This window comes from Gallinula chloropus (assembly GCF_964237585.1).
Source record: "Gallinula chloropus genome assembly, chromosome: 4".
Lineage (NCBI taxonomy): Eukaryota > Metazoa > Chordata > Aves > Gruiformes > Rallidae > Gallinula > Gallinula chloropus.
The window spans coordinates 59,300,310-59,316,927 of record NC_140088.1 but is presented as its reverse complement, the minus strand read 5'-3'; the positions used below and the strand labels follow the sequence as shown (position 1 = coordinate 59,316,927).

The 16,618-nt window shown below is 43.7% G+C and overlaps 1 protein-coding gene across 1 annotated transcript; it reads right to left on the bottom strand.

The window, feature by feature from the left end:
• Positions 1 to 5,721: 5,721 nt before the first annotated feature.
• RWDD4 (RWD domain containing 4) lies at positions 5,722 to 10,843 on the bottom strand. The gene is made up of 7 exons (XM_084263083.1): positions 10,703 to 10,843; positions 10,309 to 10,389; positions 8,198 to 8,307; positions 7,945 to 8,089; positions 7,069 to 7,183; positions 6,073 to 6,122; positions 5,722 to 5,900 (listed from the first exon to the last, which is right to left on the bottom strand). The coding sequence occupies exons 1-7, from the start codon at positions 10,724 to 10,726 to the stop codon at positions 5,844 to 5,846; spliced, it is 582 nt and encodes a 193-aa protein (XP_084119209.1). The 5' UTR covers positions 10,727 to 10,843; the 3' UTR covers positions 5,722 to 5,843.
• Positions 10,844 to 16,618: the final 5,775 nt, after the last annotated feature.

Below are 16,618 nucleotides of genomic sequence, written 5' to 3'. Positions count from 1 at the left end.
ATCCTGCTCTGAAGAGTGACCCCAGACAAACTATGTTATCTTTATCGCCTCTCAGTGACACTACAACAGGTAATTGCTTGAGAAGGAAGAGTTTATATTTTCTTGAACGGTATCTTCCGAACTCATCCTAAACTGACTTTCACTCATCATTACCAGTAATAAAGATATTGCAAAAGAAATTGTGCCCTCAGAGACACCTGCACAACCCCATTCCTCTCCACTAAGGCTGCGCAGTTACAGTTTGGCTTTCTCATTGCTGTGACCTTCTCCCATCTCACAACACAAGCAACTTGCAAGAGGCAATCACAGTAAGGGTTTTCAGATTTCTGCCCTACACAGTACTTAAAGCACATATTTCTGTGGGAACCACAAGCACAGATACTCAGACACAGCAGCAAGGGACAGCTATGCCAAACTTTAAACTAGACAAACTTTCAGTCTGGCATAGCACACTGGGGTCTGGGTATAGTTTCTCCCATGTTTTGTGTAATTCGGTTGTTTGCAGTCGCTCCTCACTTTGTTCTGAGTGAAGGAGAGAGAAAAGAAAATTCTTTCTTTCACCCACAGCAAATATTCTAACATAATTTCCCAGTGTGTACCTAACAGGAAGCATAAGTCAGACAAACAGAAATTCTTTTCACAACTGGAGAGCAGCCCCATTCTGAGATGAAGCCAAATCCATGTTGGTGAAAGAATACGTGACAACGACAGAAAGAAAACCTGCAATTCTCTTTTCCATAACCCAACCTAATGCCAGAACATAGAGCTCTGCAGCCACAGGTTTAGCTTTTGTTTTATTCTCTGTCCTGCATCAATGAAGACTTATCCCCTATGCTCTTCTAGTTTTGCACACGAGGATGTTTTTCCCCCCGCGCTTCCTTCTGCAATCCGAATGGAATTCTCGTACTTGCGGTATTTTCTCTTGAACGAACATCTCCTCCTCCCTTCATCCTGCTGCTAACTGCAAGTGCTTAGGGTGCTGTACTATAAGCCACAAAGCATAGCTGAGGGACACACTTTCCATGGGGGAACTATTTCAGTTCAATGATTTTCAGAGCACAAGCTCACAGTATAACCCCCCAAACCACTTGTATTGCCTCAGACGAGATGAGTACAGTCTCCCTACGTTAGCGCTTCTACCAAAGGTCCTACATGGAGAAACAATCACTCTTTTTTCCTACTGTTCTTTTACTCAGCAAACAGTAATTTCTCATCAGTTGCTTGTGCTTTACCTATCCACTCTACAACCAACCAGTTGCAGTGGTACTACAGACATTAGCAGCCTTGATTTCCAGGCGAGCTGTGCCGGGCTGACGAAGGAGAGAGCAGGATGTGCTCGGTGTGCACTGCTGGTTAGTCACAGCCATCACCCCCCCAAGCAGCCCACCTGAAGGCAGCCTGCATTATTCCCTTGCATTTCATACATTACAGTGCAATGGAGCATCCTTGGCCTTGGTACCAACAGCCCTGAATGAACTTGTACTGAATATCAGGCAAATACAACCAAAGGCTTCTTTGAAGTGTCATCTGAAATAAAGTATACAAGTATAAAGTATAAAATATCAACGTGACAGTTCTTGTACCCCTGCCATACTTGCCCCCCTCATCCCCCCTCCCATTCTTCAAATACATTAAAAAAACCCAACAACAGAAACAATTGGAAAGATTTTTGAGAAGAGTTCACTCTTTCAGGGGTACCAAACCATTGTAGAGCAAAAACTGTATCTATCCCATACTAACAACTCCTGTAGGCTGAGCCTGGAAATTGTGCTGCCTAGTGATGTGCTCCAGGGCACAGTAAGGACTGATGGGGAGGGGAAAGAGATGCCCTGCCTCCTTAAAAGCAAGCAAACCTACTGCAAAATGATAGCCTGCTGAGAGAAGATTTGAAAGGAAAATTAAAAAAAAGTGTAGCTTAGAATTATTTATCTTTCAAAGGCATTGTGAATATTAGCCAATTCAAGTATGCACTAAAAGACAGAAGAGAAAAAAAATATTTTACCTTAAATTTCAGTTAAAACCCCTAAACTTCATTTAAACATTGGCACTGCCACTTCAATTGCCGCACCAAACTTCTCCTCGAAGAAAGATTCTGGGACAAATTTGAAAAAGGAAGCTATGCTTGATCAGAGGAGATTTCCAAGTAGTTAGCCAGGGTTTTTCACTTCAAGGGAGGGTGATAGTGGTACATTTTTCAACAGTGTTTCAAATTTTTCAAGTGTTTCAGATTCCCTTAGTAGTTGTGATCTCTGTTTACAGTTGTGCCTTTCTTGGCAAGAATAATTACCTTTTCCCTCCCCTCACTTCCCAGCGCTCAGGCCTCCCCTTAATACCAAGTACCTTCATTCTTGAAATGACTGCATTCCAACCATCATGTTGTATGAGAAAATGGTTTAACGCCACAAATTACCTTTCAAAATCTACAAAGAAGCAAAGAACTGATAAAAAGATTCCCAATAGAAAATATTTCCCTTGGAATTAGGCCTCCAAACACACACATGTTCACTAACTGTACCAGAGGAGACTGCTTGGGTATCTTCACGCTCTTTGTTGGCCACAGCTGAAAAAACAGGCATTTCACAAGGTTAAAAAGTTTACTGTGACACACAGTAACACTATAAAAGCAAGAGATGTGGCTGTTCTTTGTCCTTCCCCCACCATCCCTAACCTATCCAGATAAATTCTCATGGCAACTCGATTTATACACCCCGGCTACGAGCAATGACAATACCCCTAGGAGAGCTGGCCAACAGAACTAGTCCTGCCCATTCTGGTGCTGGCAGAGACTAAAGCTAAAGGATCTGTCACACCATCACAGAGCTGCTTCTCCCTGCAGCATTACTCCCTGCAACACACTCTTGCTCAGATTGCAGCCCTGAGCCTTGGGTTTATGTCAGCGGCAAGAGGGCATCGTCTGGAGAACATACTACGGTGTGCATTTTACTAGCTTTTACTAAATGTGAGCCAAGTCCAAAAAGCAATCACGACTTTCTAAAATCAAGAATTTGGTAAGAATTAGCATTATTTTCCTTTTTGAGGAAGCACATACATTTACTGACTGTAACTCGAGTATTTCATTAAAAACTACAGCTTCTTGTTGGATGACAGCAGTACAGATCGTACTTCTTTTGGAACTCCAGTCTCTTCAGAGGAGTGGAAAGCACAGAATAAATTAATTCTCTTTTCTTCACCTGCAGCTACATTGCATATAACTTTTTTTCTTTATATATTTGAAGTCAAGCAGTAATTTTGCAACATATTTAAAGAATTGAAGAGATCTGTACTAAACACACGCTGTATATATGCTCTCTTGACATAGGCAGTAGCATAAATTCTTCCACTCCATCAACTGAAGTCCTTACATGACAACCACAAATGACCCTGTCCTGGCTACACGGGCTCTTATCTCAGCACTGCTGATCAGAGCATCCGGCCTGCACCTCTGACATCCCTCTCACCAAATGCTGTACCTAGCACAAGTGGCAGAGTGCATTCTTTCAAAGGCAAATTGGACTTGCTGCACGTAAGGGATATTCTCCTATGACTCCCAGCAGGCTGACTGACACTCATGATCGTAACAAACACTGCTACCCTGAAGAGTGTGGATGGAAAAGGAGGGAAAACATAATTCTTCCACCAATTTTTAAGAACGTTTCCTTTGCAATAGGAAATCCTTCGCAACAGAAAATCCTTTGCAAATTCAAACTGGGCCCTAGAAGTGCAGCAGGAAATACGTAATTAAAACACAAAAAATAAACACATACCACAACAGATAAATAGGCATTTATTAAAGTTCATCTCAAAACAAACAAAAATTATAAAGGACATTAAGGCATCTTGTATTCGGGAACCGTTCATATAGTAAAGATGACTTCTCTTCCCAATGCAAGGGAGCAGATGAGGAAAAAAGGAGGAGTCCTCCCAACACACTGGGCAGCATGCTGACTTCTTCCCACCGTCCCACCTCTCAGACAGCACACCCCTCCAAGGAATGCCCGCTTCTCCAACGAGCGAGCTACAAAATCCCAGCGCTCACCGAGCCGCGTGCAAGAAAGCGCTTTGCTCTCCCCTCAGACATCCGACCTTCTGCAAAGATGTGCACTGGAGAGAGACTAACAGATGGATACCACAGAGAATAAAGACGACACACTCCTGCTGTAACCGCCTTTTTTTTTTTTGGAGCAGACTAGAATAGGGTTTTTTTGCCTTGCTTCAGCCAGAATTCAGTATTTCAGCCAGTAACTGGTGAAAACTGGACCACAAGCTCTAGTTCTGTACTGCAATGTAACGGTTTCTATGTTCTCCTTCTACAGTCGTATTAGATAAACAAATGACAAAGGTCTTGTTTCCATGGAATAATTTATTTTGATGAATTATGTTGTCAAGTGACCAATCACTGTTGTAGTGCTTTTTTCTTCAGTTGGAATAAAAACATCAGGAAATGTTTACAGTACCACTGGGTTCACTATAACAGGATTTTACTACAGAGTAAAATATAAATTAAGAAACACTGCATATAGCACTATTCACTTCACCACGTTGGCTCTCTACATCCTTTGTCACATTCTAACCTTCATTTAAGGCAGGTTTGTTGTTTTTATTCCAAAGAAGACCACGTGGCCTCTAGATAAACTTGTGTGACTAGGTTTGCGAGTTAGGAAATCGAGCTTTATAAAATGTTTACTTCAACGAATACGAAAGTTATTAAGATGGTGACCCAAAATTGCACTGTATTAAAAGGTGGAGTTTCCTTGTACCAAAGTCCTTTATTCATCATCTTTAGAACCAGTTTTGCTTAACTATAAAAGAGACACAAAAAGAAAGTATTCAAAGTTTAGACTGCCATTCCATTTATTAGGAAATGAACAACATTATCTCCAACTTACATAGAACACACGGGTATTTAATTAATAATACAGGCTGTGCTACTGTACCAAGAGACTGAAAGGCATAAAAAAAATATTGCTTAAGCACTAAATAAGCTTATTTCCTGAATATTTTTTTAAAAAGAACACCACCACAACAAAACCCCAGAAAAACCTCAAGGTTCTGTTTCTATTTAATTTGAAGACTTTGTCACCACCTCTCCAAACCAAAAAAGATGAAGTAATGGAAAAAGTATCTCCAGGAAAATTCCATATAGAGATTTACACAATACAAAAAGAGACGTTGACTTACTATTTCTTTTTTCTTTAGTAAAGCTAAGTTTTGAATCACTAAATGCAGTTCATCTATTGTGAAATCTACAAACAGTCACTTTTAACTTGGAAGGATCTGCATGAAACCACCATCATCATTTACTTGTTCTTATTGAACAGCTGGAACTGGTGCTATGTCTTACACCAAGATTCACTTATAGTTGCAAGAAATAAGAGTCTTGTTTTCAAAACTGTCAAGCTGCTACACTGATTTCCACTGAATCAGCAAAGATGAGAGGGCAGAAAATATCAATGCTCAGGGAGCAAGTGGAAAAGAGTTATACAGCGGAGGGGCTCTGGCAGAGAACACTCAGGCTTGTAAGAGCCAGCAAGGTGCTCCCACTTGGGACAGCTCCCTTTTTCTGTTTACATACCCATGGCCCTCTAGAACCTGGCAGCACCGCCAACTTTATTTTACAGCTTGTTGCCAGATGAAGACAGAACATATGCAGTGCATTCAGCTAGCAAAGCTCTCTCATAATACAATTAAAAATTAATTGCTCAATAATTAAAATAACCCCACTAAGCCAACAAAGTTCTATGAGGAATCAAAGTCCCTGTGACTCTAAAATTCAGAAGGACCAAGCATCTTAAAGCATTTGAGAAATATGTAAATTAGAAACCAAAAATAAGCAGCAGTTCTTACTATTTCTTGGGAATCTTTTTAAGGTTAAAAAAAGATAACTTGAAAATACTTACATGCTGGATGCATACAGAAATTAATCAGTCAAATCCAAACAAAGTTAGAAAGAAACAAAAGAAAAAGAAATCAGATTAGTTTTCCTCAGAAAGAGAAAATTTCCTCTTAAGAACACATGATTTCTTATGGACACAGACAGCATTTTTATAAGTGCATATAACACAGGCTCGTTACCTTGATTACGTCCACCCAGTTCCATCCCCGGGGAAGCTCTCCTTTGTTATCTGCAGAGTAAGAAGGATTTCTTCTCAACACACAACCTAATGGGGATCTTTATCTTCCTCTAAAATCAACACACACCATTCTAAAGATCCAAAACCCTAATTTCTCCACTACAAAGCCACGAGGACAGAAGTTCATGTCTTAAACACATCTTGCTCTTCACAGTCACTCTGTTTAAATAAAAACACCTCAGTCCGTCCACCTGACCGTTAATTTAGGAGGCAACTCCAACTGGCCAGCGATGATGAATTCTGTCATAGAACAAAATTTAATGCAGCTTTTCCTTTATTTTAATCTGTCAATCATACAATATGTTAGGTAGAATACACGCAGGAATTGCTATCACAGGCTACAACATACTACTGTAATAGGGCAGCATTATCCAGACCATTATTACAAATTACAACTGAACACATGAAACTCATCAGTGGTGTTAGCTGAAATACTGTAATGCTTTTTAATCAAAAGCCTACTGCTTAACTGAAAGCATGAAGTATCTGCAGATGCACCTCTATTTTGATGATGCAAACTAATTTAAGCGTTCTGCTTTGGGTTCCAAAATAAAGGCTTTCATTTAGAAAGTACATTTTTAGCAACGTGAATTATTTATGAGGGCCCATCAACAAAGCATGTCTTTTTTTGAAAGGGAATTTTCAGAAGTCCCAAATGCTCTCCTCCCACGAGTACTTTTTAAAAATTTTTTGGTCACAAATTAGAAATTAAAAAAATAAACCAAAACCAATTACATCTTGAAATCCTTACTCCATGGAAAGCTGCTTTGCCCAGAACTAACATCTTAGGTAAGAATAATTAATCTGAAACAAGCAAAACAGAGACAAAAGACTTAATCTAATGAACAAATGACTACTTCTGACTCTAGCAAGACTCACTGCTATAAAATTTGGATTCTCATGCTGCTCAAATAAAACAATACTATAGTGAACAAACCTGTTTTATCGGCTAGCTTTCGCTTCTGGGTTTTGGATAACTGCTCCTTTTTATCTTTTTTCTTACTTGCTGGCACATCAGGAGTTCCAATTGCAATACTATTGCTTACTGAAGTCTGAGGAAGATAAAAATGGGTGTTAGTGTTTTGTATATTAATCCTACAGACACCTCTGTGTGTGATTACTGAACCTGATGTACTGAAGCGTCCTGTCAGAAAGAAGTAACACGGTCAGCAGCCGGCAGCTTTTAATCAACATATCATCAGGACTGTAGCTTTAAAAAATGTGTTGGGGACTGGAATTATTCCCTTTCAGAGTTGCAAAGGGCACCTCTTGCACTTCTTATATTTGATCACGGAGTGCAATTTAGTGTGATGGGATTCAGACTTCTCAAACATGGAAACTGTTCCTTCTTCCACAAAGCAAATCTGCAGCACCACAATGGCCAGTATGTCCTCACACAACAGAGAAGCCACGAATAGACCCAGCCTGACTCATTCAAGACCCTGAAGGTGCACTTACGCAATCCAATGCAACCCAGGAAGGTTACAGCAATTTGCCCTGGAGCAGAGGCCTTTAATCTCCATTTCAGCTCTTTAATTTTGCTTCTGCTCCAAGTCTCCATTTTTATGTTGCTTTGCGGGACAGAACTGCAGCCCGCAAACATTTTGGTACAACAGCAAAATTACAATTAGTTGGAACAATTAAGACCACAGAGCACTGTGGTAGCATACTCTGTGTGTCACTGTTTAGCCATTAATGTGTATAACCAACACATTAGCAACTTAAACACAGAGCTATGAAGTGTTTACCGTTGCAATAACCATTTTTTTCAGTTTTAAGAGCAAGAGATTAAAATCTGAATGTATCTACTTACCACAGTGTTAACAGGCTGGTTTTCCATGAATAACTCTTTATTATCTTTGGCATATTCAAAAAGCGTGTATGTCATAGCAGTTCCAAGATTTGCTTCAACTTCTACCATTAACTTATCCAATATACTTTGTTTAATAGCTGAAGATCTGAAAGAAGCCATAAAAGTCATCTACAATCCAGACCGATGAGGCAAAGCCTGTCAATCGAAAAGGCCCCACAGATAAGGCTCGGGAGTGAAGCTGTCAAACACTTACATCGTGTTGTTGAAGAAAGCGTCCATCGATATGACTGGTGCTGTTTGTGGATATGTTTCTGGCCAAGAAACTTCTACTAGAAAGGCTTTGGGATCTCCATTTTCACCTATCTGAAGGGAAAAAGAAAACTTTGTGAGTCAGCGCTTGCCAGCCATTTATTAAGGATTACAGTGCCAATATGCAAGTCTTGCACTACTTTAAGACTAACCAAGTTCCTTAGGTAACAACTATTTTAATGAAGTTATCAGTTAGAAAATTAAGCTGCTATCTAGGAAAAAAAGTGCTACATTTATAGCTTCAATATTAACCTCTGCCATGCAGTTTTCTGCCTAGAAAAAGCCACAGAAACCTTCAAAGTGCACTATTTTTTAACCATTTAATTTTAATATCTACTTGTAGCATCTGCAAGCTAAACATTATAAAACTGTACATGAGAGCAGAAAAGATGAAGCCTTCTTCCCCCAACCCCCAACATCCTAGCACACAGCAATATGAAAGCAAACCTCAAGCCACCACTGAAACAGACAATAAACTAGTGACACAAACCAGCAAAAATAAAAGCTAACAATTTCATTTCATACTGACTTCAATTGAAGTCAGTAGGATGAGACTGGATAAAAAAGGACAACATTAAAAAAAAGGCACACTTTAATAATATAAATAATCATTCATATCACAAAAAATGTGGTGCTTTTTCAAGTGTCTGTTTCAGCAGAACAGACTGACATTCAGAAGAATCTGTTACAGAGGTCAAATAAATAGTAAATAAATCTGCAACATTTATCAAGACATCATCTACAGTGTAGCAATGAGGTTCCCATTGCTGCTAAGAAGGGAACTGGTGGTATGGTTTAGAGTTCTTCACTTAGGGAAGTACTTGTCTGCGCACTGAGCAAACCTATAGAGCGAGCTGTGTGACTGTGCACCTCCTTGACAGAGCAACCTAAAAACTGGGTAGCTTTGCTTGATTACAAAACAGTTGTGTTTTGGATGTGAGACACGTGGGAGACAAAGGAGGCTCAGAAAAATGGCATCCTAATTCCTTCTACCTTCTCCTGCACTCACTTGTGCTATGCCTTATGCCTTCCTGTAATACAGATTCCTCTTCATGGGAATGATGCCCGACTGCCTTTGACACTAAGTTTTACAGTATTTAAATCGAGTTCTAACTTCTGACAGTTATTTTTTGTCTAACATAAATCAGTAAGGCAAAAGCTAGTGAAAACATAGAATGATATGTTGCAGACTTACAAGCAAACTGCATTTGCTCTTTGGAGGAAATTAACTTCATTAATAATGGTCCTATCAGTGAAGGAAGCCTGCACTTACATGGAAAGGATTCAAATGCTATTATTAGATCATCTTATCTCATTACAGTTACTGATGTAATTCTGAAGTTACTTGACAAGTCACAAAAGGTGACAGATGCCTCCTCCACACTACAGGGATACAGTACTTTCAGAAGTCTCCATTCTGCCTCGTGGGTGCCTACATTTTCATCAGTGAAGTTTTCTTGCCATCCAAATATCTGTCTCAGTCCATGTCCAGAAGAACTTCCAGGTGTTTAAATCTGAGAAAGCAGGCAAGAATTTTCCTGCCAGAATCTAATCACACACCTCAGGCTCCACACTCCCTGTAGGTCTCTGCTGAGCAGGTCATGCCAGTGCACACACCCAAAGCATTTTGTGGGTTTCCTCTTTAGCAGGCAGAGAAAGCGTGACAGCTACCTCTGGACAAGAGACTAGAACCTTACAGCTGAGCAATACAGAAGGTTCAGGTCCTCACATATGAAAGCGTCCCTATGTGACACTTGTGACCAGCAGTTTTAGTGCCACTCAGCATGACACTTCTAGCAATGCAGTACACAGGCACCTAAGCAGGATGTCTGGCTAAGGGACAATGAACCCAAGCTGGGAGCAGGTTCCTATGTCTCACACACGGAGCTATCAGGCATCACTGTGCCCAAGACCGGCCTGTGGATCTAGCCGTTGCTGCGCAGGGAAGACCCCTGCGTTTCAGAACACCACTGACACCACAGCCACGGCGCAGCAGGGTGGCTCCGAGGCGAAGCCCGCACTGCTGCAACTCGCAGCCCCTTTCCCTTGCCTTACCCTGTACTGGAAGGAGACCGGGCTGAGCTCCCTGAAGCACACGTCTCCCTCGTAGATAGAGCGCAGCGCTTCCAGCTCCATCTGCAGCAGGGAGCAGAGAAGGGGTGACCGGTTTCATCGCGAACACGAAGCTGCCCACGGCCCGGCCGCTTTCCCGTCCGTCTCCCACCCCGTTCCCCCCTCCCCCAGGCCCTGCCGCTGCCCGGCTCCCTCCTCCCCGCCCGCTCCAGCGGCCGGCCCTTGCGCCCCGCTCCCTCCAGCAAGGTACCCTCGGTCCCGAGGCCCCTCTCCCCGAACGGAGGCTCCGCTGCGGGGGGATCTTCTGGGCTGTCTCCCCTCAGGCAGCGGCGCCTCACGGCCTCCCCACCCAGCACGGGCAAGGCCCGGGGCTCACCTCCTGGTCTTCGTTGGCCGCCATGGCGTGCCCGGCGGGGGCGGGGGCGACCTCTCCGCTCCTTCCCCCGCGCCGCCGGCGGGGCTGGGGCGGGCCTCGCTAGAGCGGCCCGGCACCTCGGGTCAGGCGCGGGGAAGCCCGAGAGGCCCCGCCCGGCGGACACGCCTCTCCGGAGGGCGGGAGGGGGCACTCGGCGGCTCGCTGCTATTGGACCCCTCGTCCCGTCGTCACTTCCTCCGTCGCTTCCTCCCGCCTTACCACGGGCTGGCTGCGCTGGGGAGCCCGCCCCACCGCCGCTCTGAGCTGCCCGCCTCGCTGAGGCGCCGTGCCCCGCGGAAGGGGGCGGCCTGGGGCAGCGCGGGCCGCTACGCCTCTAAGAGCCCAGCCTGTGACGCCAGCGCCCGGCTGAGGCTGTGAGCAGTGCCCGCCCGCCCGCCGGTGCGTGCGCTTTGTTTGGCTCTGCCGCTGCGGAGCGCGCACCGCACGGGTTAACCCGGGGCTGCCGGCGCTGAGGGCTGCCGGGAGCCAGGGCGGGCGGGGCCGGGGAAGCTGCCCGCGCTGACAGCCCTGCGCGCGGCGAGGCAGCGCCCTGACGCCGCCCGAGTGCTTAATGACTCAAGTAGCTGGTGCCTACCCCGCGAGCTCCCCACACGGGACCTGGGCCCGGTCGCTGCAGTTGTGCCTCTGACCCGAGACCCTAAAGCCAGGAGCAGCACAGCAGCTCCGAAGAATCCTGGCCCCAGCGCCCGGGTTGTATTATGAGTGAGCGCCAAGCCGACCCTCACTAGCAGGGGTACAGAGACACCCCGCCCCCCAGCTGGAAGCTGTACTCCTGTGTTTGCAAAGCTGCTCTCCTGGCAGGAGATAAAAATCCCGCTCCTGGAACCGTAACTCCTCAGAGCACGCAGATCAAGGTGGCCTCTTTGCGCGGGGCTTTAGACAGCAGCGTGGACCAAATCCAACACACGCAGGGATCAAGACCTGTTTGAGAGGTTTGTAAAGTCAGTTGGTAAGTCAGAGCACCGAGTCACCTTCAAAACAAAGCCAGTTTTAAAATGTGCTGCTGCCAACACTATGGCCTATGGTGCTTTTGGCTTGAGGAGACTGGTCCACAAGCTCAAACAAATACCTGATGGGACAGCAGCCATCTTCCAATCTCCACAGATGTATCTGAAAACACTCGGGATTTCCAGACCCAAAACTACCGACAGGAGGCAGAAGTGAAGGGCTCAGAGATGAGACAGACCCTGTTCCGGTGCCAAGAGCCGAGTGCTCTGGGAAAACAGCATGTCTAAGTGCAGCATTACACACACCAAGTCTCATTCTCCTGCTTAGACTAAGTTTGACTACGAAATCTAAAGCAACAGAAAACCAGGGAATTCAAAGTCATCACATAAGGAAGTGTAAGGAAAGGGAAAGTTAGGGACACCATTTTTCTTCTTATAAAATAATGTTTTTACATGTTACAGGAATATTGGGGAAAGAAAGAAGCTGCAACAGGAAAATCAGAATATTCTTTACAAACACAACTGTGCCTTTTCCACCATATCTAAGCAAGTGACCTGCCTAAAAACCCAACTCTGTTTGGCATGTGCCAAGTCCCTTCTGTAACGCAATTATAGCTCATTTTACATTTACTACAACACAGAGTTGTAAGCGACAGATTTCAATTGCTGCTATGAGATCTTATGTCCTGTCTACAATCTGAAGCACATGAAGGTGCTCACTTCTTCAAAACTTACCTACAGCAGCCTCCCCTGAGCATTACAAACTTAAAGGTGAGCTAGAACGATCACGAAGAGATGGTAGAGATTTTTCAACTCATACCTTAGCAGCAGGATGAAAAGGAGAAATTGCAAACTAATTTTTAAGAGAAATTTAGGTACCTGCACCCATTAGAATAAAAATGTTTACATTTCTGAAAGATAACCAAATCAAATTCCAGACTTTTGAACTGTTTGTAAAATTTGACATGACTTTGATCCCATCAGCCACACGTAACGTTAACAGACATTGGGTATTCACATACCATTTTTAACTGTAAAGCATTTATCAGACCCAAGTAAGAACAATACCCATCATTCACTGCAACAGATCTGCTCATCTTTGTACCTACACCAAGGCCAGGGGACCACAGAATCACACAACATTAGGAGTTTAAGGAACTTCGATGGATCATCTAGCCCAATCCCCCTGCCACAGCAAGATCACCTAGACTAACTCACACAGGAATGCATCCAGGTGGATTTGAAGGTCTCCAGAGAAGGAGACTCCACAACCTCTTTGGGCAGTCTGTTCCAGTGCTCTGTCACCCTCACAGTAAAATGTTTCTCTTTATGTTCACATGGAACTTCCTATGCTCTGGCTTGCACCCCTTGCCCCTTGTCCTATCACTGGCCGTCACTGAGAAGACCCTGGCTCCATTCTCTTGACTCTCACCCTTTACTTATTTATAAACATGAATAATGTCACCCCTCAGTCTCCTCCAAGCTAGAGAGGCCCAACTCCCTCAGCCTTTCCTCATTAGGAAGGTGTTCCACTCCCTAAATCATCTTGATGGTCTTGTGCTGGACTCTTCCAAAGAGTTTTGCACTGCTCATGTTAAACGAAGTCACTTAAAATTGCTTAAAAAAAGAGGCTAGAGTGTGAACACTCATTTCAAGCCTCTCAGGCCCAAATTTGAGTCCAAATCTCTCTAATTTCCCTCCGGTCGTGACTCCTTAGGCCCAGCCTGCATCCAGTTTCAATTACCTTCTGCCACAATGTTATTTCTATATACAAATCTCTGTCTACGTAATAAATGGAGTGTTACTTTAGTGTTGACAACAGGCTTGATCAGGAGGCTGTCTCTCCATTGCAACTGCTTCACGAAAACCAATCCACCATATACGTCCTGTCAGGTGTGCTGCAGCTGAGGAGATCATCTGCTCCCACGGCTGGAACGAGCAGAACAGGAGCCACCTTGCTAGCCACTCTGTTAGTTGAGCCACCTCAATGCAACTGACCAGCAGTGGGAAGTCCAAGCCCCCCACCTCAGCAGCTAACACAGCAGGTGGAGGTACACAAAAAGGTGGCAGTTTGCTGCACCACACAGATGAGTGACTTGGAGTGGCACAGAACCTCACGAGCACGGCAGCCCCTGGGAACAAGGACCACTTCAGCCAGCCTGCACAGAGCAGCAGCCCCTATGCAGCTGCCATTTGTCCTGCAGGTGTTTCCCCTCTGACCAAGTCACCAAAGGCGGTGGAGAGTACAGCAACTTCTTTCTACAGACCATTATCCATGGATAATGTTGGTTATCCTAGAGCCTACAGGGAAAAAGATGACAAGAACAAGTGCAAGGCTCACAGGTGAAGCTGAAGGCAGCAGCCAGGGAGCAACACCACTGGCTAACAATTTCTGCTGTTTGTTAGATGCAAAGAAGTGGCACACTATCACAGAGAGGAGGGAAGGGAACCTTAATACATGTGAAAAAACTTTAAAACAATAATCCCAAGTGAAATTAAAAAGCATGAGCCTGACTCACTTCACCTTCATCTTCCAAAAAGTATTTGAGACAGTACTGCTTGTGAAGCATGCACATCCTTTTAGGTGGGTTCCCAGCGCCTACAGTAACCCTAGTTCTTTACCTGTCTTTGGCAAGCATGCTATAGAGGGCTCTTTGTCTAACTGAAACATACAGTGTCCAACAGGCATGAGAAAAGAATCAGACAAAAAGCTATTTGCAAAAAGATCACAAAAATAAGGAAAGTATGACTCTAGGAGTCAGGTAGGGAGGCTTAGAAAACAGCTGAGAGCACGTCCCAAAAGCATAACACAACAAGGATGGCACACTCTGTTGAGCTGTTTAAGTCAAGGACAGAAAGGAACAGAGTAATATAAGAGCCACTGTCACTTCTCTCCTGCACAGAATTACAAATGTATTTGAAGAGAATGAACTGTGAGGTGGTATGTGTAAAAAACAGATTGCTCTACCCTGACTGGTGATGGTAGTTATGTTGTATATTTAGGCACTCATCCAGAAAACTGTGACTGCCAGTTCATAGTTATAAATCATGAATCTCAAGAGCAGAGTTAAGAGGCTACAGTGTGCTGAACACAAGAAACCAGCAGCAATTAATAGAGACCATCAAAACATAGCTAACTTCCAAGATGTCAATCAAAGGTTTGAAGTGTGGCAAAACAAAGGAAAAATCAAGGAGACAGGCACACCAAGAAACGGGCCTGTACGTTTCAGACATTTCTGCACTCACTTCTTGTCTTCAAACGACAATAGTCAGAGAACTGCATCAGGGAAATGAAACCAAATAAGCAGGAGGGTCTCACCTGGTTAGAGAGCTGGTGCTGTAGGCTCTCTTAAGTTTTTGCCTCTCATCATTCTGTTTTTTTGAGAGGTCAGCAGGAAACTTTTCCTTCTCTCTTATCCTTTCCCAGGTTTCTGACTCCAACTATCTGAAGTGGGGCAAATCAGTAAGAAAACTGCATAATACTCAAAAAAAAATCTTCACACGAGCCTCAGGGTAGCAGCTGCCTTCCCCAAGGCAGCTTCTGTCCTACCTCCTATTTTTCTGGCTATTAGTCTCAGGTCCTCTCAGCTTTATTTAATAAAGTGCAGCTGGGATACTCTGTGCCATCACATGAAGGTATACTTTTTCCTTACACCTTATGTCTCACCACAAACAGAAAGCTGGAGAACAGATGAAGAAAGTTTTATGTAAGCTGCACTTCAACAGTATCAACAGCATAAAAAAATTCACAACAGAAGGAACTTACAAAAACTGTGACCCTGCAGACATATGACCACTGAAAACGAGACACTGCAGCACTAGTATTTTCTGATTTTAATCCCAGTTTAGGAAAGACAGAGAGGCATTATAGCCCAAAATCTACAAGACTATTCCAAAACAATCACAGCATAAAACTGTCTTTTCTTACTCCAAAGCTATTTCAAATTTTACCAAAACTTGCATGGGATCATCCCAGTATGAAAGTATCTTAACAGAAACACCCTTTAGACTCGCATGATGGGTGGCTACAGCACTGATTTAAAAAAAAGTCACCACCTCAGTGCTGTATTCCAACAGTAGGAAGGAAACTGGTTTGGAACAGCTGGGAGTTAACATAGCAGGGGCTGAAGATGAAAAAAACAGAGCCACTGAACAGCAAACAGCATTCTTTCTCTTTTTGGTCATCTTTAAATTTTGCTTTAGGACTTTTTTTTTTTTCTATGACTGTTTTGTTATGAAAAATAAATGTTAAACTGAATTTTAAAAAAATCTGTTCCTGGAAGTAACAAATACAAAGACTCCCTAAACAAGATCTCCTAAATAGGGAAGTTGACATTATGAATTTTTTTTCCCTTAGCAGGGGAAGAAGTGAAATTAACTTAAAAAGAGAAGATTGTCACAGTCTCCAGAAAGGGCTGTTACTCAATTCAGTGACATACATACACATACATCTGGCTGAACACACATTCATCTCTGTTGCTCAGCTTTCTGTCATGCTCCTGTTAGCACTGCATGCCTGTTATAGTCAGGCACAGATCTCCAGCCAACTCCCAGCCTCAAACTCCATCGTTCCAGCACCTGCCAGACACGGCAGCTGCAATGGCGCAGTCCTTCCCTCACTGCTCCCTGGAGCCAAGGCAGAGGTGTGTGGGGAAACCAGAGTGGAAGCTCTTCACTACAGCTGTGGCAAGGAGCAGTGAGAGCCTGCTGACACAGCAACCACAGCAAAATCTCTTTTCATACAGATACTGTATGTTAAAACCTCACAGAAATTTAACTAGGTGGCTAGGTTACTCCACTCATACTGCATCCACTCTCATCTTGCCTGGTTAAGAAATCTTCCTCTCATCTCATACTTGAATTAGTAAGATTACTAACCTGTACTAATCATAAATGTCTAAGCTCAGTG